This window comes from Scomber scombrus, chromosome 15 (genome assembly GCF_963691925.1).
Source record: "Scomber scombrus chromosome 15, fScoSco1.1, whole genome shotgun sequence".
Taxonomy (NCBI): Eukaryota; Metazoa; Chordata; class Actinopteri; order Scombriformes; family Scombridae; genus Scomber; species Scomber scombrus.
In genome coordinates, this window is record NC_084984.1 from 6,065,039 (window position 1) to 6,082,548 (window position 17,510).

A 17,510-nucleotide genomic window follows, 5' to 3' on the forward strand; every position below is an offset into this window, starting at 1 on the left:
TCAGCATCCTCTTTTTGTGCTCATCATGGTATGGATTCAGTAATAAGAATTTAATAAAATGTGAATTGAGTAAAAATCAAGATGGAAAATCAGCATGAGCTAAATGCATTAAATGGAGAAAAACAAAGAGAGAAACGAACAAAGTAAATGGTTTGTGTTTTAAGTCCTAGTGGAGATCCCAATTTTTTTTTCCCCGGGGGAAAGGTATATAAAATTATGCACATGACATTACAAAATGTCCATTTGATGAAATAGTGCAGGCATTAAAAAAAACACACACACACACAAAGTCTCGGATTTGAATATTTTACTATTTGGTGTAAACATAATTTATCATTTTCATCATCTGTAACAAGCTGATACAGCAGAGAAAGTGGAATAAGATTATTTTTTCAGGCCTCAAAAAGACCTAAAGTGGAAATTAAAGGATTTTGAAGGATTAAAGAGAGGTTAGAGTCAAGGGTCAAGTACTCAAAAAAATACAAGGACTTCAAGCAATGGGGCAAACACTAGTCGCAACATTTCTGGAGTGAAACTGTTCAGAATTGAAACAAATTCATGAAAGGAGAAAGTACACTATGAACTTTAAACTACAAAATAAGGGAAATACTGTAGGTTGCCTTTACAGATACATCTGACAAGACAAACTGAAATCATTTCCTATTTGAACTCCTCACACGTCCGCCTTCCACTTCGCAGTGTGACACATTTGATGCTGCCCTTCTGGCTCCAACAGACTTTATACTTGCTTCTTGGTGATCCTGTTTGACCTTGTTTTACCTTCAGGAGACAAACAAATACACAGAAAGTGTGTGTGTGTGTGTGTGTGTGTGTGTGTGTGTGTTGGGGGTAGGGGCTAAGAAAGAGCAAGAGCTTGCATGTACCTCTACGCTGGGTTTTGTGTATGTGCTTGTATGTCCCGGTTGTCGGGGAGGGGTTGGGTCAGTGTCCTGTCCCCATTGAGCCACATGCCAAGGGCCATTAAAGCCCATTGTGCCTGTGGACAGTGGAAGGAAGGCAGCCATTGGCCCTTGGATGAAAACCTGGGTGGGTGGAGGGTCTATGAAGGTGGGTGTCAAAGGCAGGGCCGTTAGGAAGAAAATCAGAAAGCCATCAGACTTGTTTGTGGGAGACAATTGTGCTACTCAACAGGAGGAGCGATATTTAGATTCCCGCATTATTACTTTATCAATTCAGTAACTTTTAAAAGTAGTGACTCATATTTATTCCCATTATGCTTTATGCTGTCAAAAACATGCACAGTGCAGCAAAAAACATGACCTTTTAGGCGGGTTTTAGGGGAGGCTGGGTTAGACTGTAGCATCAACTTTCACAGTTTTAGAACTCATAATTTCAAGTAATCATACGAGGAAAACACTTCTAATTAGAAATTCTCAGAAGTGCGATTAGTAAGAATGCAGAACCGCTATATGAAAGTGCCTCTTCCTGAGATGACAAGTGCACACACCGATCAATGGGGTGTACTCATATGTGTAGACTCAAGCAAAGCCATACAACCTCAAATGAAATGTGATGGTTTAAAAAGAAAAAGAGGACAAAACCGCATTTCTCTGAAAGGTACAGTTCAAGAGAATCTGTTGCAACACACTTTTAAAATGTGTCGCAACTAATATTTTGTAGATTTAGTGTGGCATTTTTGTCACAAAGTCACAGCCACATTTCTACAGAAAAATAACTAAACTGCATGACCAATATGCAATCATATGAAGGGAATTGACTCAGTAATTAAGACACCATGTGCAAAGCCTGTGGTGAAGGAAGAGCAAAAGAGGAGCATTCATTTTAATGAGCAATGGATGAAATACAGACATAGTCCTTTGGGGTTTGTTTTGGTCAAATTGTTAATGTAAGAGTTAGTTTTCTCATCACTGCTGCTGGCTTTCTATTATCTAAAAGTTTCTTCCTTTCTCTCTTTGGCTGAACAGGCCCTGCAAGCAGTGAGCAGATCTCTGAGGTGTCTTGAAGAGGCCACTTGAAAAGAACTAAAGACAAGATCTGAGACATTTGGGGGGTGGGGGGGGGGTCAACTAAATCCCCAGATACTCCTCTCACACATCACACATCTCCTCCTCACTGTACCAAGCTATTCAACACCGCCCCCCACCCGCCCACCCACCCTTGGACACCCTGAGAGCTCTGTGCTCCTCTGCTGTCCCTTTCTCTCTGAAGCCCTGCCTAAAGTCTACTATCTCTCTTGCTGTCTGTCTTTTGCATGACAATTATTCCTCCAAGTCCATGGCCCAGGACAATGCTTGTATGGTTGGGGTTTGATGCCTTTTAAGCTATTGATCGGCTCTTGTGTCTCCTTGTGATTCCCCTGGTCCTGGACCCTCATGGCTTTGTATCTGAGAGGGCAATGGGAGTGCTGGTCCTCTGGTGATAGTGTAGCATGAGCTGATGTTTGAAGTTCAGAAGGAGACATTTTTGCCCATATTCAATACCTGTGATGCTCAGCATGTGGCCATGGGCCACTTAGGAGGTTGTGTCTGGGATGTCTGCAAGACATTTTTATTTCTCTAAGCCTCCTCTGATGAGTAAATAAATAGGAATGTGACATTATTAAAATGGTTTTGTTCACCAGTCAGGTATTGCTTCATGATAAAGGGCCAGGAGGACAAATACAATTGAGAAATGTTGTTCTATAAGGCTACAAAATATGTTCTGATGTTCATTCATTTCAAGCTGGATATGTGTACAGAAAGGATGTGAACAGAAGGTACATCTTAGTTATGACACCTGCAGATAACATCTTGGTCCTCAGGCCTGTTTTGGAGCCCTTAGGCGATATCAGACTGGATGCCAAGATACTCGCCCTCAGTCAGCTGCAGACCAGAGTGAAACTTCAGCACTGGTGTTTGTTTCAGAATACCGGGGGGAGGAGGTGGGTGTGGGGCGGAATCAAAGGGTTGAGACTTATTGTTCCAATCTGAAAAGGAGCTAATGGTCGACCATCGCAACTCGGGATCTGAAATCCACGGGGTGCCCCGGGGCTAGGTCGTACAATGGCACCCCCTCTCCTTTCCCGCAGTGCGTCTTCCTGCTGCAATCTGCGGCCAACGACTCGCACTGGGGGAGCGCATCTGCACCGATGCTCCGGCCATCCAGTGCTTTTGAATGGCCACCGATCGGGGGTGAATTGGGAGAAGTTCACCTGAAAGCTGTTGGAGGTTTTATGATTTACCTCTCAACTTTTCTTCCATTTTTAGTCTAGTCTGAATGCAAGTAGCCAAAAATTCACTTCCAGTTTTACAACATGATACTTTTTAACGGCAACCATAGAGCTATAGCTACTATACAAAAATATATGTTTTACTTCACAGAAGTGCAAACCCCCCCCCAAAAAATCTTGTTTCTATACCAAAGTCCAAAAGTTTCTCATATACATTAACAGGCCTAAGAAAAATAGGGAAACCCTACTGGTTGGTTAAAAAAGGGACCTGGGCTCGAAATGCATCCAACAGGAGTCCAACTCAACTGTATCTGCTACCATGGGTGTATATTTTCTCCCTGAGTTTGACGTGTTTACATTTATAAACATTTTCAATTAGCCTAAAGCATTCTCCTCTCTGCCATTAATGTGGTACATAAATTATAAGACTACTTAAGTTAATTTTTCTCACAGTTATACAGAAGTGCAGTCCGTTTATTTTATTTGGTTTAAATGTTAGTGATTAAAATGGATGGATTCGGGTATGAATGAAGCCTCAATCACAGAGATTTTAATATCAAAGCAATCTCCTTAAAGGGGAATAATTTAAACAAACTGAGCATTATAATTCATGTATGAGGTGAGCAAGTTACAGTAGTGTAACAGTATGTATTTGCGGGAGCGGTGGCCCGTGCCTGTTTAGCATTGTAAATATTCCTTTTAAATATCCCAGGTGACTTGAATCTGTTGAATTATTATTATTATTTTGTTGTTTTACATTCAACTGAAAAGGTGAAAACATTGCTGCCAAAAAATGGCTAAAAGTTTACGTGAAATCACGCCCACTACTTTGGGAACAATCAAGGTCATTCACAAATTCACCATCAGCTGTGCGTAATTGTCTGCGCCGGCCAATCGGCGAAGAGATGAGGCGATCTCCAACTCCCGCAGCTGTGATTAGGAAAACCTGTAGAGCTGAGGCAAGAGAGAAACATTTGAGCTTGAAGGTGAGGTGATAAAGATAGGACTTCATGGAGTAGGCCGGAGGCGTATTGTTGATTATGGTGCACCAAAACAACAACTACTAAGGCCTACATTTTTGCGCAATTTCTCCAAAAACGGCCTTTTTTTTCGGACTGTCGCTGGTTTATTTCTGGAGAGTTTCTCCCCTCCCTCTGTGGTTTGTGCGTCAACTTGAAACGGATGAGCAGGTTTAAAAATCAACCATCGTGTTTTTAATAGCCAGTAAGTTATTTTGAAATTTTGGATGCGCGCTTAGGCCTCCACACCGTCCTCAAGATGTCTGAGAGATCGCAGAGCCCTTCTTCAGAGTGCCAAAGTCGGCCTTATGACTTCAGCCGGGCCAATCATTGCGCCCAGGTTTTGAGTCAGGAGAGTTTATGCAGCGCTGCGTCATTTCAGCTTCCTCACGGCATGCTGCCAGACCCGGGCCTCCTCTACAACAAAACCGCTTATAGTGGCATCACACCGGCATCTGCGCAGAACTTTTTCCCGTTCCCACCCGTCTCTAGTGACTACAGGGGATCCGACCTACACGCTGGAGAGTTCGGGCAACCCAAGCACTGGTATCCCTTCGCTGCGCCCGAGTACACCGGCCAGGTACCCGGTGTAACAGCAGCCACCCAGCCCATTAACCTGAGTCCCCCCATCGCCGAGACTCGGGAGCAAATCAAACTGCCCGAAATAAAGACCGAGAAGGACACAGGGGATGATTACTCCACAGAGATAAAGGTCCAGCAGTATCCAACACCGCCGGCCTCCGCCGCCATGCCCCCTGGAGTCTTCTACTCCGCCGCCTGGAACCCATCCTTTTGGCCTGGGATCACCCATATCACACCACCCGGCAGCAATAATCAAAACCCTTCAACATCCTCCGCATCTTCCCCATCTATGTCCCCCTCACCACCAAGCAGCGGGCTTCCAGGGAACGCGTTTTTCAGCGGGAACACAACTCAGGGTGCCACCGGGTCTCAGACGCAGAACCCGGCCTCCTCCACACGGAGCAGCGGGTCTTCCAGCGGAGGGTGTAGCGACTCCGAGGAGGTAAGGACAGAGATATTAAATCATGTGTCTTATTCCACAAGTGTGTCAAAGTTCTCCTCCTGAACTGTTTTTCCTCAAATGTCTTTCTACAGGAGAACCTTTCCACTGAAGAGCTGGAGCAGTTTGCCAAGGAGCTGAAACACAAACGCATCACTTTGGGTTTCACTCAAGCTGATGTTGGCCTTGCTCTGGGTAACCTTTATGGTAAGTTTGGTTCCTAAATTGAAACTATAATTTATTATGCCCACTCTTCAGCTCAGTGTTGTTGAACCCATGTAGGCCTAATTTTAAGAGTGATGACCCAACAATGCATAAAAACACCAACTTTTGAGTCCAGAATCAAAATGCCAATCTGATGCCATCTGTCATTTTAGAGCTACTCTTCAAGTCCTTAAGTCATAATGAAACGTTTAACTTTTCATTTGATGTGCATATCAGCCTTTTAATTGGTACATCACCAAGAAAGGAAGCTTCTTGGTATTGAGGTGTGCTTTCATTGGTTTGTCAAGTGATCAAAGTGTTTCACATACACTGTCAGGGACCATAGAGCAAACTCCTGAAATTTTGGTAGATCTGCAGTGATCAGACGAATCGTGACATAGTCAACAAGGCCGAGTTTATTGCCAAGTGATATCTGATCTGTTTTTTTCCCATGCAGGTAAAATGTTCAGCCAGACAACAATTTGTCGCTTTGAAGCTCTCCAGTTGAGCTTTAAGAACATGTGCAAGCTGAAGCCCCTTCTCCAGAGATGGCTGAATGAGGCAGAGACGTCGGAAAATCCCCAGGATGTAAGTCTGCAACTACAACATCTGCCAACTAGTTTACAAGACAACAGATAATCACACAGCCTTATGGGATTGGTTGGGGTTTTCAGGCCCAGCTAATGTCCTACTGAGTGAGCCTGAACCAAGCCCCTTCTCTTCCTTTGAGGTGGGATAGGCCACCTAGTGGCCGCAATAAAGCTATTTAGTGATCATGAAACCTTATTTAAACCTTGACCTCCATAAATGTTTTACCTAAACTTTTAAACCAAAATGTCTGCAGTATCCAATTGATCCAAATTTGCAAAGTACAACCTCACCATGGATATTCAACTCTACACAAACCTTTACCAACATGTCTGATTCCTCAGATGTACAAGATTGAGCGAGTATTTGTTGATACCAGGAAGAGGAAGAGAAGGACCAGCCTGGAGGGAGCAGTGCGCTCTGCTCTGGAGTCCTACTTTGTCAAGTGTCCCAAGCCCAACACCCAGGAGATTACGCACATATCAGATGACCTGGGACTGGAGAGAGATGTAAGTACAAACTCTTGAATGGTTTGTCTTTTTTAAAGAATGTGTCTAGTTTGGCTTGAAGTTTGAATGATTGCTGTTTTCGGCAGGTGGTACGTGTTTGGTTCTGCAACCGTAGACAGAAGGGAAAGCGCCTGGCCTTGCCCCTGGATGAGGAGTGTGATGGCCAGTATTACGAGCAGAGTCCTTCACCATTGAACATGGCTCCCTCTCCCATTCCCAGTCAGGGCTACTCTGCCTCCAGCTACCCTGTAGGTCATCCTACCCTCTACATGCCTTCGCTTCATCGGCCTGACGTCCTGAAGCAAGCCCTGCACCCTGGACTGGTTAGCCACCTGACTGGATAGACAAGCTCAAGTAGTCCCAGCCAGAACCACAGATTGCCTTCCCAAGCATCTCTGTCCAACCCCAACTCAAACTGGAGAAGAGCCTCTAAACCCAGTAACTCCATCTCGATGGACCATGGGATAGAAACAATCCAAGTGAGAAGGCTCTTCTGGTGATTGCAGTAGTGCAATGGATTCTTACACGACTTGCAGCTCCACACCAACAACTGCTTTGACTTAAAAACTAAAATCAAGAGGAAAACCTCAACTGAACGTAAAGCGCCTTTCTGATTTTTGTTCTTTTGATACTGCATAGTAAATTATTCCATAGGCTTTTGTTATGGCAGGTTTAAAACAATAGCAAAGTAAGATTTGGTGCTACAGTATAGTCCAGTTGTGGAATGAGGATGGGGATATTGCAGGGTAGGTTTTCTGTGGTGCAGAAGATCTGGGTTATCAATGGCGTCACAATTCGAGGAACAGCTCGGAATCACCATAAATATGAAGCTGATTACAAATCAGAGCCATGGCTCCATTTATTTTGCTCCAATTTTTGCATCTAAATGATATTCATGTAAGAAGTCAAAATTATCCACACCGCTTTGATATCCTGGTCAATGCTACTGTCATTGCTACTGAATACAGCAGTATTGTCTGAACTGTCTGTCATTGAAATGGAATGTGCAAATTGTCATTGAATGCATTTTTTCCATTTGATTTTGCACAAAGTGCCTTTTGTAATGTTGAATATTATCTTTTTTTAAAAATGTCCCATTTGTACACTGAACACAGATTTTGTCCTGTTGTTGATTGTCAATGACATCTTTAGCAAATATTTTGAGCATTGATGTGGGCGGCAGTGAGATTCAAAATAATATTTTAAAGGGGATGTGACAAATGTTTTGTTAAAGTGTCATAGCTGCTAATTCTGGCAATGTATTGCACAATGTCAGGTGAATAATGGGATAATGACTGACCTGACTTGCTGTCCACAGCTAAATTGTATTTCAACACCATTTTTGTTTTTATTGTAAAGGGTTTTTATGTTTATGAAATGTTGAATAGCCCACAATACTAAAGTCAAGTCTGGGTGCTCAGAGTTTTGCATGTCTGGTCTTGTATTTTAAGAATCTATTTCTCACATGAGTTAAGTCTTTATAGTGGCCATATGTCAGTAAAACACTGGAACGGTCTCTGTGCTATTACTTTGTGCTAATTCTACATTTAATGGTAAGATACACTGGACTTATAGCTTATAGCCCCTTTTTAGTAAGTAATTTCACTGAATTGACACAAGTTAAATGTGACATTTTCTTAATAGACTGTAAATGGATTAAATTCTAATTTATTTAAAAGATGGCTACACTGAGATGATTTTGTCTCAAAACACCTTTTAATGTATCTACATCAAGTAAAACTGACTTTTTCTCACATGTATTATATTAAGAAAGTTTACATAACATAATACATTTTATTTATAGAGAGCTTCTTACGTACTTTACAGAATCAGACTATAAAACCATACAAAATAATCAAAAACAAAAGCAATTCAGAGAAAAAACAAGACAAAAATCAAACATTAATAGCGGATTTGAAAAGGTGAGTCTTGAGAAGTGGCAACTGAGAGGGCTCGTGGGAAGGAGGTTACGGGAGGGAGTGTACGGGTTGAGCAGGTCAGTGAGGTAAGAGGGGGAAAGGTTGTGAAGGGATTTGAGGGTGTGGAGGAGCAGTTTATATTGGATGCGGTGAGGGATGGGGAGCCAGTGGAGGTTCTGGAGGACGGGGGTGATGTGGTCGTTAGAACAGATTTGAGTGAGGAGCCAGGCAGCAGGATTCTCGACATACTGAAGTTTATTGAGGGCTTTGGAGGTAGAACTGAAGAGAATACTATTACGGTAGTCTAGGTAGGAAGTGAAAAAGACGTGTTCAGCAGCTGAAAGAGAGATATGAGATAATAGGATGCACTAGGGCAATGTACCTTGACTGACAACCTTACATTTAATTTTGCAGAAGTCAAAACAAAAAGAGGCATCTATGCAACTCCAGTAACCTAACATTTAGGTCGTTTGGAGGAAGTTGAGCCAAGTGTCAAAAAGATCAAAAGATGCATTTAAAGATCAAAAAGAGTTTGTGTTTCTTCAGTAAGACTCATGATCAATTTGTGACAAATTATTTTCTAGTAAGCAAGAAAAGATGGACATAAAGAAAAACAAGTCACTGATCACACTGTAGGCTATAACTGACATCTTTTGACATATTTATTTATATAGCAACTTAAAAGGCAAACAGACTTTGCAGTGCTTCACAAAGGCAGGCATATGCATGCACATACAAGCATAAAAGGAGCAAAATTAGAATAAAACATTTAAGCACAAATTTAAAACCCAAAGAAATCAGTTAACAAATAAAACAATTAAAAGCCAAAGATAAAAAGTGAGTCTTCAGATGTATTTTAGAAGTATCAACAGATTCAGCATGTCTAATGGCCTCTGGCAGGCTGTTCCAGAGCCGAGGGGCCGCTACAAAAAAAGCTGTGTCCCCAGCCGTTTGTTGACCACTACCAACATGCTGAGGTGGGAGGATCTGAGGGGTCCTTTGGTGTATTAAGGGGTGAGAAGTTCTAAAATATATGTTGGGGCGAGACCATGGAGGGATTTATAGACAATTAGGAGAATTATGAATGTTATCCTGTAATGAAGGGGGAGCCAGATGAAGGATGCAAGGATGGGGGTGATGTGGTCTAATTTTTTGGATCTTGTTAATAACTGGGCAGCAGCGTTCTGGATCAGCTGTAGATGGGAAATGGTAGATTCAGAAATGTCATGGTAGAGTGAATTACAGTAGTCCGGTCTGGATGATATTAATGCATGAGGGGGGGGAGCCCTACAGAACCCCACATGAAATATTTGCAGATGTGGAGGATCAGCCGGCAATGGAAATGTTATATTGTCTGTTTGAGATGCAAGAGTGGAACAGCTTAATCAAACAACAACAATTCATATGCAGGAAATTTACAGTCATTACATTCAGCTCTAAGGCTGTAGTTGCACTTGTAACTGGCATGTGCATTTTCCTATGTTTCCTTTTTTGAATGTTTTGGTGATCCTTGTGGTGAAAAAAAAAAAATAATAAAATAAAAAAATTGAATGAAAATTGAACACTGAAAAAATGTATAACAAATTGGGCCTTAAGTGCTGCAAATTAGTTCTGGCACAGAATGCTAATGTGTCAAAAATATGGTTGAATTTAAGTTACCAGTGAAAGCATTAAACTGTAGCTGTGCAACTATTGAACTAATTATTAACCCAAGCCTCTAGATCTGAGTAAACTTTCTGTGGGGGTAAACTTCTGTACTGTGAGCATATCTTACACAATCTCTCCCTCCAGTCAGTGTAAAGTTTTACTCTCCACTTTTGTTTCCATTTAAAATATTCACTGTAGAGTTTCTTGTCCTCCATGAGCTGCTGTAGATACTTCCCTAAGTCCTTTAATGATGCAAACTCATCAACGTGGATGAAAGAATTAGGTGGTGACACACCTTTGTAATCATTCAATGGGGGTCCCAGGACAACAGGCACTGCCCCGCCTTGGTAAGCATTCCTCCACAGCTTCTCTGTGATGTAGTCTTTGGCACTCGCATTCTCAAATGCCAAATAGAAATAGCAGCGAGAGATTGTAGGTAAGAGGTCTCTAGAGGAGAGCCGTGTCTTTGTCCAGCGCCCATAAACCTTCACAGGAACTATTGTCTTGAGCTCATTGTAGACTTTGGTTCTCTTGTGCCTGCGCTTGTAGTTGCTGACCACCCAACAAACCAGAGAGCTCTTATTCAGAGGAATGTCATCCACCAGACTTCCTTCAGCCTCCTTTGGTAGGAACTTGCCGTAGGGAATAGTGATATCAGCATCCCTCCTGTAGGTCATGGTGAGGTTGAAGATGTTTGCAAACTGCTGTAAGTTTCCACTGTGAATAGGGGCCTCCAGGGACATCCAGGCCCACCTCTGGCCTTGTGGTCGTGGAAGGTCAAAGGGCAGCTTTTGGCTCCCCTTTACCAGTTCTCTGTTGTGGAACACCACCACATCAGCTGTTGGGTACAAGGAGCGCTGGTCCACCAGTCTGCAGTGGGGGATGCTGTAGAGGTCCCAGCACACGTCATCCTTCAGGCTAAATGACCTGCCAAAGGGCCAGTGCCACAACAGGATGGTCACGTTACGGTTTATAGCCTGGAATCCACTCGGCCATCCATTGAGAAGACACAGTGGTAAAATAAAGAGGAAGGAGAGTAGGCAGCGCTTCTTCATTAAGGCGAGCAAAGTCTTTTTAATGTTATGTCCCTGTCAAAAAAGGGAATTAAGAAGTAGGATTATACAGCAGCAATGAGGTAATCTCGGCTAGGCATTTTGTCTTAAGCAGATGTTCAACACCCATCAGCTGACCATTTGCAAATTAAAATTGGAAAATACTATACATTGGTTTCCATTGATTTCCATATGATATTAAATGATTATTGTTGTGAGGTAGTGCACTGCTTTTAAAATCAGTCTGAGTGTGCCCGGGTGACGAAGGGGTTATGGCAGTTAGGCCTCAACCACGAACCACAAGTATGTTTGCATCTTTGCTGCATTCACCATCTCTCTGCTTTCGTTTTTTGTCATCTATCAACTGTCAACATGGCACTAAAGGCATTCAATGCCCAAAATGGAACCAGTGGCTGCCTGTAACTGCAGGAAACAGTTATCAAAATGTATATGTTACATGATTTACAGCCAGAGACCTCATGCAGTCTTTTTAATTTTTTTTATTTTGAGGGTACAGACTTTCAAAATGCATAAGCTGTTCACACCTTGCCACGTTGCCAGTAACCTTCTGCTATAGCTGCTATGTTTATCATTATTCAGAAGAACTCTTAGGAACACTATATTGCATTTACAAGAAAATGTTAGGAAAAAGGTCTTTAAACTCAAGGGATAACGTCAGTTGATTAACTGCAACATTGTTTATTGACTGACCATTGAATCTTTAGCCCTTGACTGTAAAAAAATATCTTTAAGTAAAATCTCCTGTTTCATAAGATGTGTTTCAATGCTGCAAATTTGTTTTTGTTTTGACAAAAACTATAGCTAATAATAATAGTTAAGGCCAACAAGCTAACACTGATGTTAATTAATTTACTGTTACTGTTAATACATTAGGTTTTTTATGGTGTGAGCTGAGATTTTTTATATTTCGCAATGCAGTTAATACAACTGCATTTTGTAACAATAGCAAACCATTTCCACAGGTACAGCTGAGCTCTGCTGCTACTACATAGTGCTCTCTAGCTGCAAGGAACCAAGTAACCTACACAATCTTCTCACAATTAAAACTTCAGTCAGGTGCCCAAATGAACACTGAGAGAAGGCCCCCATCACTTACATGGTAAGTGTATTAAGAGGGCATCTTGTAATGTCAAGTATGAACAGGAGGAATGATTACAGTAATAAAAACACAATTCAGCATTTATTTGGGCAAATGAATAAAAGCATAATTAATCACTAGTTATCTATATAGTTATATATCTACAGAGGATGATCCAACATATATACAGTTCATCAATTCAGATGTGCACATTTTAACATACACTAATACATATGAGCATCATTTGATGCATTGAACACTACAGATTCTATACAATAATTCACATTTGAAAAACATTAACAAAATGAAATAGTAGGCTGCATGTTTTCATCTCAACTATGACTCATTTTTGAGGAACATTTATGCAGTTGACATAATGAAGAGTTTCTTCTTTTTCTAAGCAAATCACAATCAGTAAGGCATAGACTCTAGTAAATCTCTCAAACAAGTTAATTGTGAGCAAATATTGTAATATGTAAGCAAATATTACCAAAAAGAATAATTTCAACACATTAAATCATCTTAACTAAATGTATTTCCAGGGTCCCATAAACAAAAGAGGGGACAGTTCCTTACCGGGGAAAGTGTCTGTCTTTAACCCGTACCTATTTAAATACATGCAAGGTTCTTCAAATTATTATCATCAAATAAGAAACACTGTTCAATATTCTTATAACCCTTTGACAACAGCATAGACTTAGAGGCAAGCTATATTTAACTTTAAACTTTAAAATCTCCTCAGAATGACTGCTGAGCCTGGCATGTTAACATTTAACAGGAGAAGGGATACAAAACCATAAAGTGGTATTCTCAGGGTGTGGCAGGGTTCCTCTTTCTCCTTTCTGCTTTGACATTTTTTTTGTAACAGACCTGTTTGTAACTGACTAACCAGCCCTACATTGACCAGAAACGCCCTAAATTGACCAGAAAAGCAGAAGCACTTTGAAATAAATCACTAAAACTAAAGCTGAATGATTTTAGATGACATTTCTATACATTTAGTGAAAGTCTGTTGCACCAGGAGTCATACTGACCATCTGAGGCATTATGATAGTAATAAAAACTCACCATCAGGTCCACCCACTCAGCCTGTGACTCCCAAGTGTGAAGAGGACTCACCACCACCAACTCAAATGTGAGACTGTGACATTTCTCTGACGCCTCTCAAAGAAAGTTGTGCAAGCTTCCGTCTTTCTGAATGGACAAAAAAAGAGGGGAACATGATAAGAACAAAGTTATAACTGTTGTAGCCAAAGCTAGAAAACCTCTCTTGAGGAGAAATGTATTTCATGAGTTTTGTAATCTGGCAACATGTTAATCTTTCCTTTAAAATCTTAAGTCTAAAGTAGAAAGTAGAAAAGAATGACATAATTGTGCGCAATATGAATTATCAATCAACAGTTTACACTGAGTGCAAATAAATGGTTGAATTTTTATGTATTAAATTCAAATTTTATGTCACTACCGAAATGGTGAACATTTTAGTTTGTGGACTGAGACTGATTTAACCCACACCCCTACATTTTTGATCAGGAAGTATGTCTGCCTCCCTCTTTCTCATGTCTGCATGGGGAGCAGATAGGTTCCATCATTTTGAAGTAAATGTGTTCAAAAGTCTAAAAAGTCAGCGTGTAACCTTAAGGAGCGTCACTACCAAACACCAATTTTCTGCAATTAAACTTTTTTTTTTTTTTTAAAGATTTTGTTGGCATAGACGCCTTTATTTAGCAGTAGACCGACAGGAAACATGGGAGAGAGAGGGGGTTGTGACATGCAGAAAAGGACCTGCGATCTGGATTCGAACTGGGGTCGTCTGGGTATATGGCCTGCGCTCTAACCATTTGACCAACTTAAACTTTTAATTTTAATTTAGAAAGTATAGTTTTCATGAGTGTACCACTGTTCAGAACTGTTCTAACTAACCACGTGCTGTCCAGCATCTTTGAGATAGACTCAAAAATATCTAAAATTGTCATCTATCAACTGTCAACATGGCACTAAAGGCATTAAATACAAGAAAATGTTAGGGAAAAGGTCTTTAAACTCAAGGTGTAAGGTAAGTTGATTAACTGCACCATTGTTTATTGACTTCCTTCTCCGTGTTACATGGGTGTTGAGTTCAGTGGTCGGTAGGTTTGACCCATGGATGTATGGATGTACAGCGTCGGAGACAGGGCCTCCATGTTCATTCCTAGTTGCTCAGTGGCACATGAAGCCAAAAAATGTTCTTCCTCTTCCACATAGCTTCCACATCATTGGGCCTATGGAACAAGTGCACTAGCGACTTCAGCTGGCCGGACCCTCTACTACCAGTCTAGCCCTCCAGCTACCTTGAATGAGGATAAAACAATCTAATCGTGTGACTACTCTGGACTTTCGAAATGTGATCGGACTAAACAAATGAAATTGTAATTGTAAATCAAGTCATTTCGCAGGGTTTTGAGAAACACTCTTCAACTGATTTACAGATGTCTCGTTCACAATGCAGTATATATAAGTATATATGAAAAAGTGTATTTGGGCCCAATAGCATCACGTGATGTTGTAATTACACAGTTGGCCACTATGTCAAATTTACTTCAAAGCATGGCACTCTTCCTGGTGGCTTGGTTTGAGCAAAAAGACTGAAGTGTGTGTTTTAAGACCTACAGCACCATTAAGATGTTTTTTTCAGGGCAACTTTGGATTGCGCCCAACACAAAGAGGACCCATAGTGAGGTTAAACCTGTGGGAAAACGTTCTGTCGTAAGTTGAAAGAGGCATACTTCGGTTAATCAAGATTGATGGCAAGTCCGTGGCCACTGGGAAAAGGGAGGTTCTGTCTGCTTATGGCTTCAGAGACAGAGTTGCCCAGTTATGAATTATGTACACAGGGTGAAATACTTTGAGTTTTGCTTATTGCATCATAAATTACCACCATATACTGTGTGCTGACCGTACAAATTCACTTTGGAAAAAAAGTACTGAGGAAATGTAATCAGTGAAACTAATGGAAATTCCTACATCATTATCCAAAATTGTTAATGACCTAGCCAAAACAAAGTGACCGAAGCCAGTCCTCCACAAAACTTCACTCTGTGTATCAGTTAAATCAACAATCGATTTAAGACACTTGTCAACATGTCTGCCTTTGGGTCCATTCCTGACCTTATTTAGACATGAGCCAGGATGAGGCCAATTGGCTTCAAAAAACCTCCCTCTCTAACACACACAGTCACAAGGTAAAAAAAATAGTGATTTCACTTCCACAATCTTGTTTTGTTATTACTGTATATATAATTGTATAAAATGATATAATTACACATATTAACTAAAAGTCTCTATGTCTCTTATTCCATTAGAGTGTACCTTTTCTAGTTTCATACTATATGTGGACTTCATTAAATATCAATAGGACCTCATAACTTTCTACTGGTTTTAATGTTAACCCTAATAATTCCAAAGAGAACACATGGTGTTTTCTGTCTAAAGTCACAGAACTAGCAAGATATACATTGTGATTCATTTTTCCTTCAGAGGCTAACTTATTAATGATGTTAATGATGTTGCTGCATAATGTAGGCTCACAAGTGAATATTGCTTTGGCCCACTTATTCAGATTTTCACTGCACAGTTTCACAGGGGAGCTGGCAACAAAACAAAAAAAATATCCCATCACACTGCAGTTTACCACTATTATCCTATCATTATGTTGAAACAGCATCTTACTGTCATGCCTTTGTAAACAAGGTGAATACCAGATAAATGAAGAGAGGAACTTGCAACATGGACAGTGTTACTGCACAAAACCACATTGAGGGTAAAACCACATTAAGTTTAAAAATAGACTTTACTATTCCACCTGTCATCTGATAACATGAAGCTATATGCCCAGTATAGAGTGTAGTATAGAGTATATATTCCTTTGAAGCTTAAATCTAATTCAGAAAACATACAACATTGCCAAAGTGTAGTTTCTGTCACACACCGGTGCACAGCCATGCTGTTTCATACCTACTGTTCTGAATAAGAAAACCGCAGTATTTTCCAGCAAAAGTGAGAGATTACTTCACGAATGTTACAGAATCACAAACTATCCTAATATTTAGCATTATATGGTAATTCACAATAATTCATGTTGAAGTGAGCTTCTATATAGATGAGACTTTATAAAATTGTGAACAGGATGTGGTGACAGATTTATATTGGCAGTGATACTGTTTCCTTACCAATTCTTATAGAGCATTAGAAAGAACAAAGGCCATAGCAATAAACCCTCAATGTAGTAATTCACTGACAACAAGCATGTGTGTGTATGTCAGCCTTTACATAAAATGTTGTTTTTTAAATTAACTTTAACAAAGAATATGTAAAATATCACATTTTAGAAATCAGACCACAAGACAGAGAAAACCGCTAAGCGTACGTAACTAACCTGATGATGAGATGAGTTCCATCTTCAGTCACCACCGATACCATTTTTGGTTGCTGCTGGTAGGTGGTAGTTGAGATTTAAGCATTTAGAAACCAAAATGTGACCCCTTCTAAGGAAGCTGAGGTGTGGCTCTCTGACGCTCCTTTGTTTCTTTGGCAGGAAAAAGTGAGCACATAAGAAGTTGTGTGCAGCATGTGTGCACTGATTGTAAAAGAACTGTTGAACACAAAAAGGGGATTACACAAGGGAGATGACATATGCAAAAAGGTTAGACAGGAAGCTGTTTCGTAAAATATTTTTTCAGCACCAAAATGTGGAAATAGACAGAATATAGTCTACAATCTTTCACTTTGACCCTGAAACCAGGTTAAGCTTTTGGTTGAAGGAAAAAATGCTGAAGACAGCATGGAGAGCTTGATTGAATTAACATTATTCATGTATAGTACTTGCAGATGAATGCAGGATGTGCCACTGGTGTCAGCTATTTTAGCATTAAGAAATGAATAAGTACATGTATCAGCAGGAGGAAGATACACATCAAAATGTTTACCTAGGTTATGTTTCAGGTCACTGTTGTGTGTTTTTCAACTCAGAGCAAACTAATTATCTTCATCTCTTCTTTATTCTAAAGCAATCACAACTTCTAGTGATTGTTTATTTAAACAATTCCTGTCTTTAACAAACAGTAATAATGTCTTATTCTTATAACTGAATTTGAAGCTGGTCATCATGTGGTTGCTGAAAAATGTTCTTGGAAGATGAAGTGAGTGAGCAAATGTGCACAATCATCACAGGCACTTTTAGCAGTACAGAAGTACAGGGCTCAATTATCCATACACCATCTTGGT

At 40.5% G+C, this 17,510-nt stretch overlaps 2 protein-coding genes across 2 annotated transcripts; one reads left to right on the forward strand and one right to left on the reverse strand.

Moving 5' to 3' along the window:
• Positions 1–4,317: 4,317 nt before the first annotated feature.
• pou5f3 (POU domain, class 5, transcription factor 3) lies at positions 4,318–6,951 on the forward strand. The gene is made up of 5 exons (XM_062434477.1): positions 4,318–5,233; positions 5,326–5,437; positions 5,892–6,022; positions 6,367–6,531; positions 6,618–6,951. Exons 1-5 carry the CDS (start codon positions 4,469–4,471, stop codon positions 6,873–6,875), a joined length of 1,431 nt encoding a protein of 476 aa, XP_062290461.1. The 5' UTR covers positions 4,318–4,468; the 3' UTR covers positions 6,876–6,951.
• Positions 6,952–8,492: 1,541 nt separating this feature from the next.
• On the reverse strand, positions 8,493–13,397 carry LOC133995161 (fucosyltransferase 7 (alpha (1,3) fucosyltransferase)). The gene is made up of 2 exons (XM_062434475.1): positions 13,317–13,397; positions 8,493–11,185 (listed from the first exon to the last, which is right to left on the reverse strand). Exons 1-2 carry the CDS (start codon positions 13,317–13,319, stop codon positions 10,148–10,150), a joined length of 1,041 nt encoding a protein of 346 aa, XP_062290459.1. The 5' UTR covers positions 13,320–13,397; the 3' UTR covers positions 8,493–10,147.
• Positions 13,398–17,510: the final 4,113 nt, after the last annotated feature.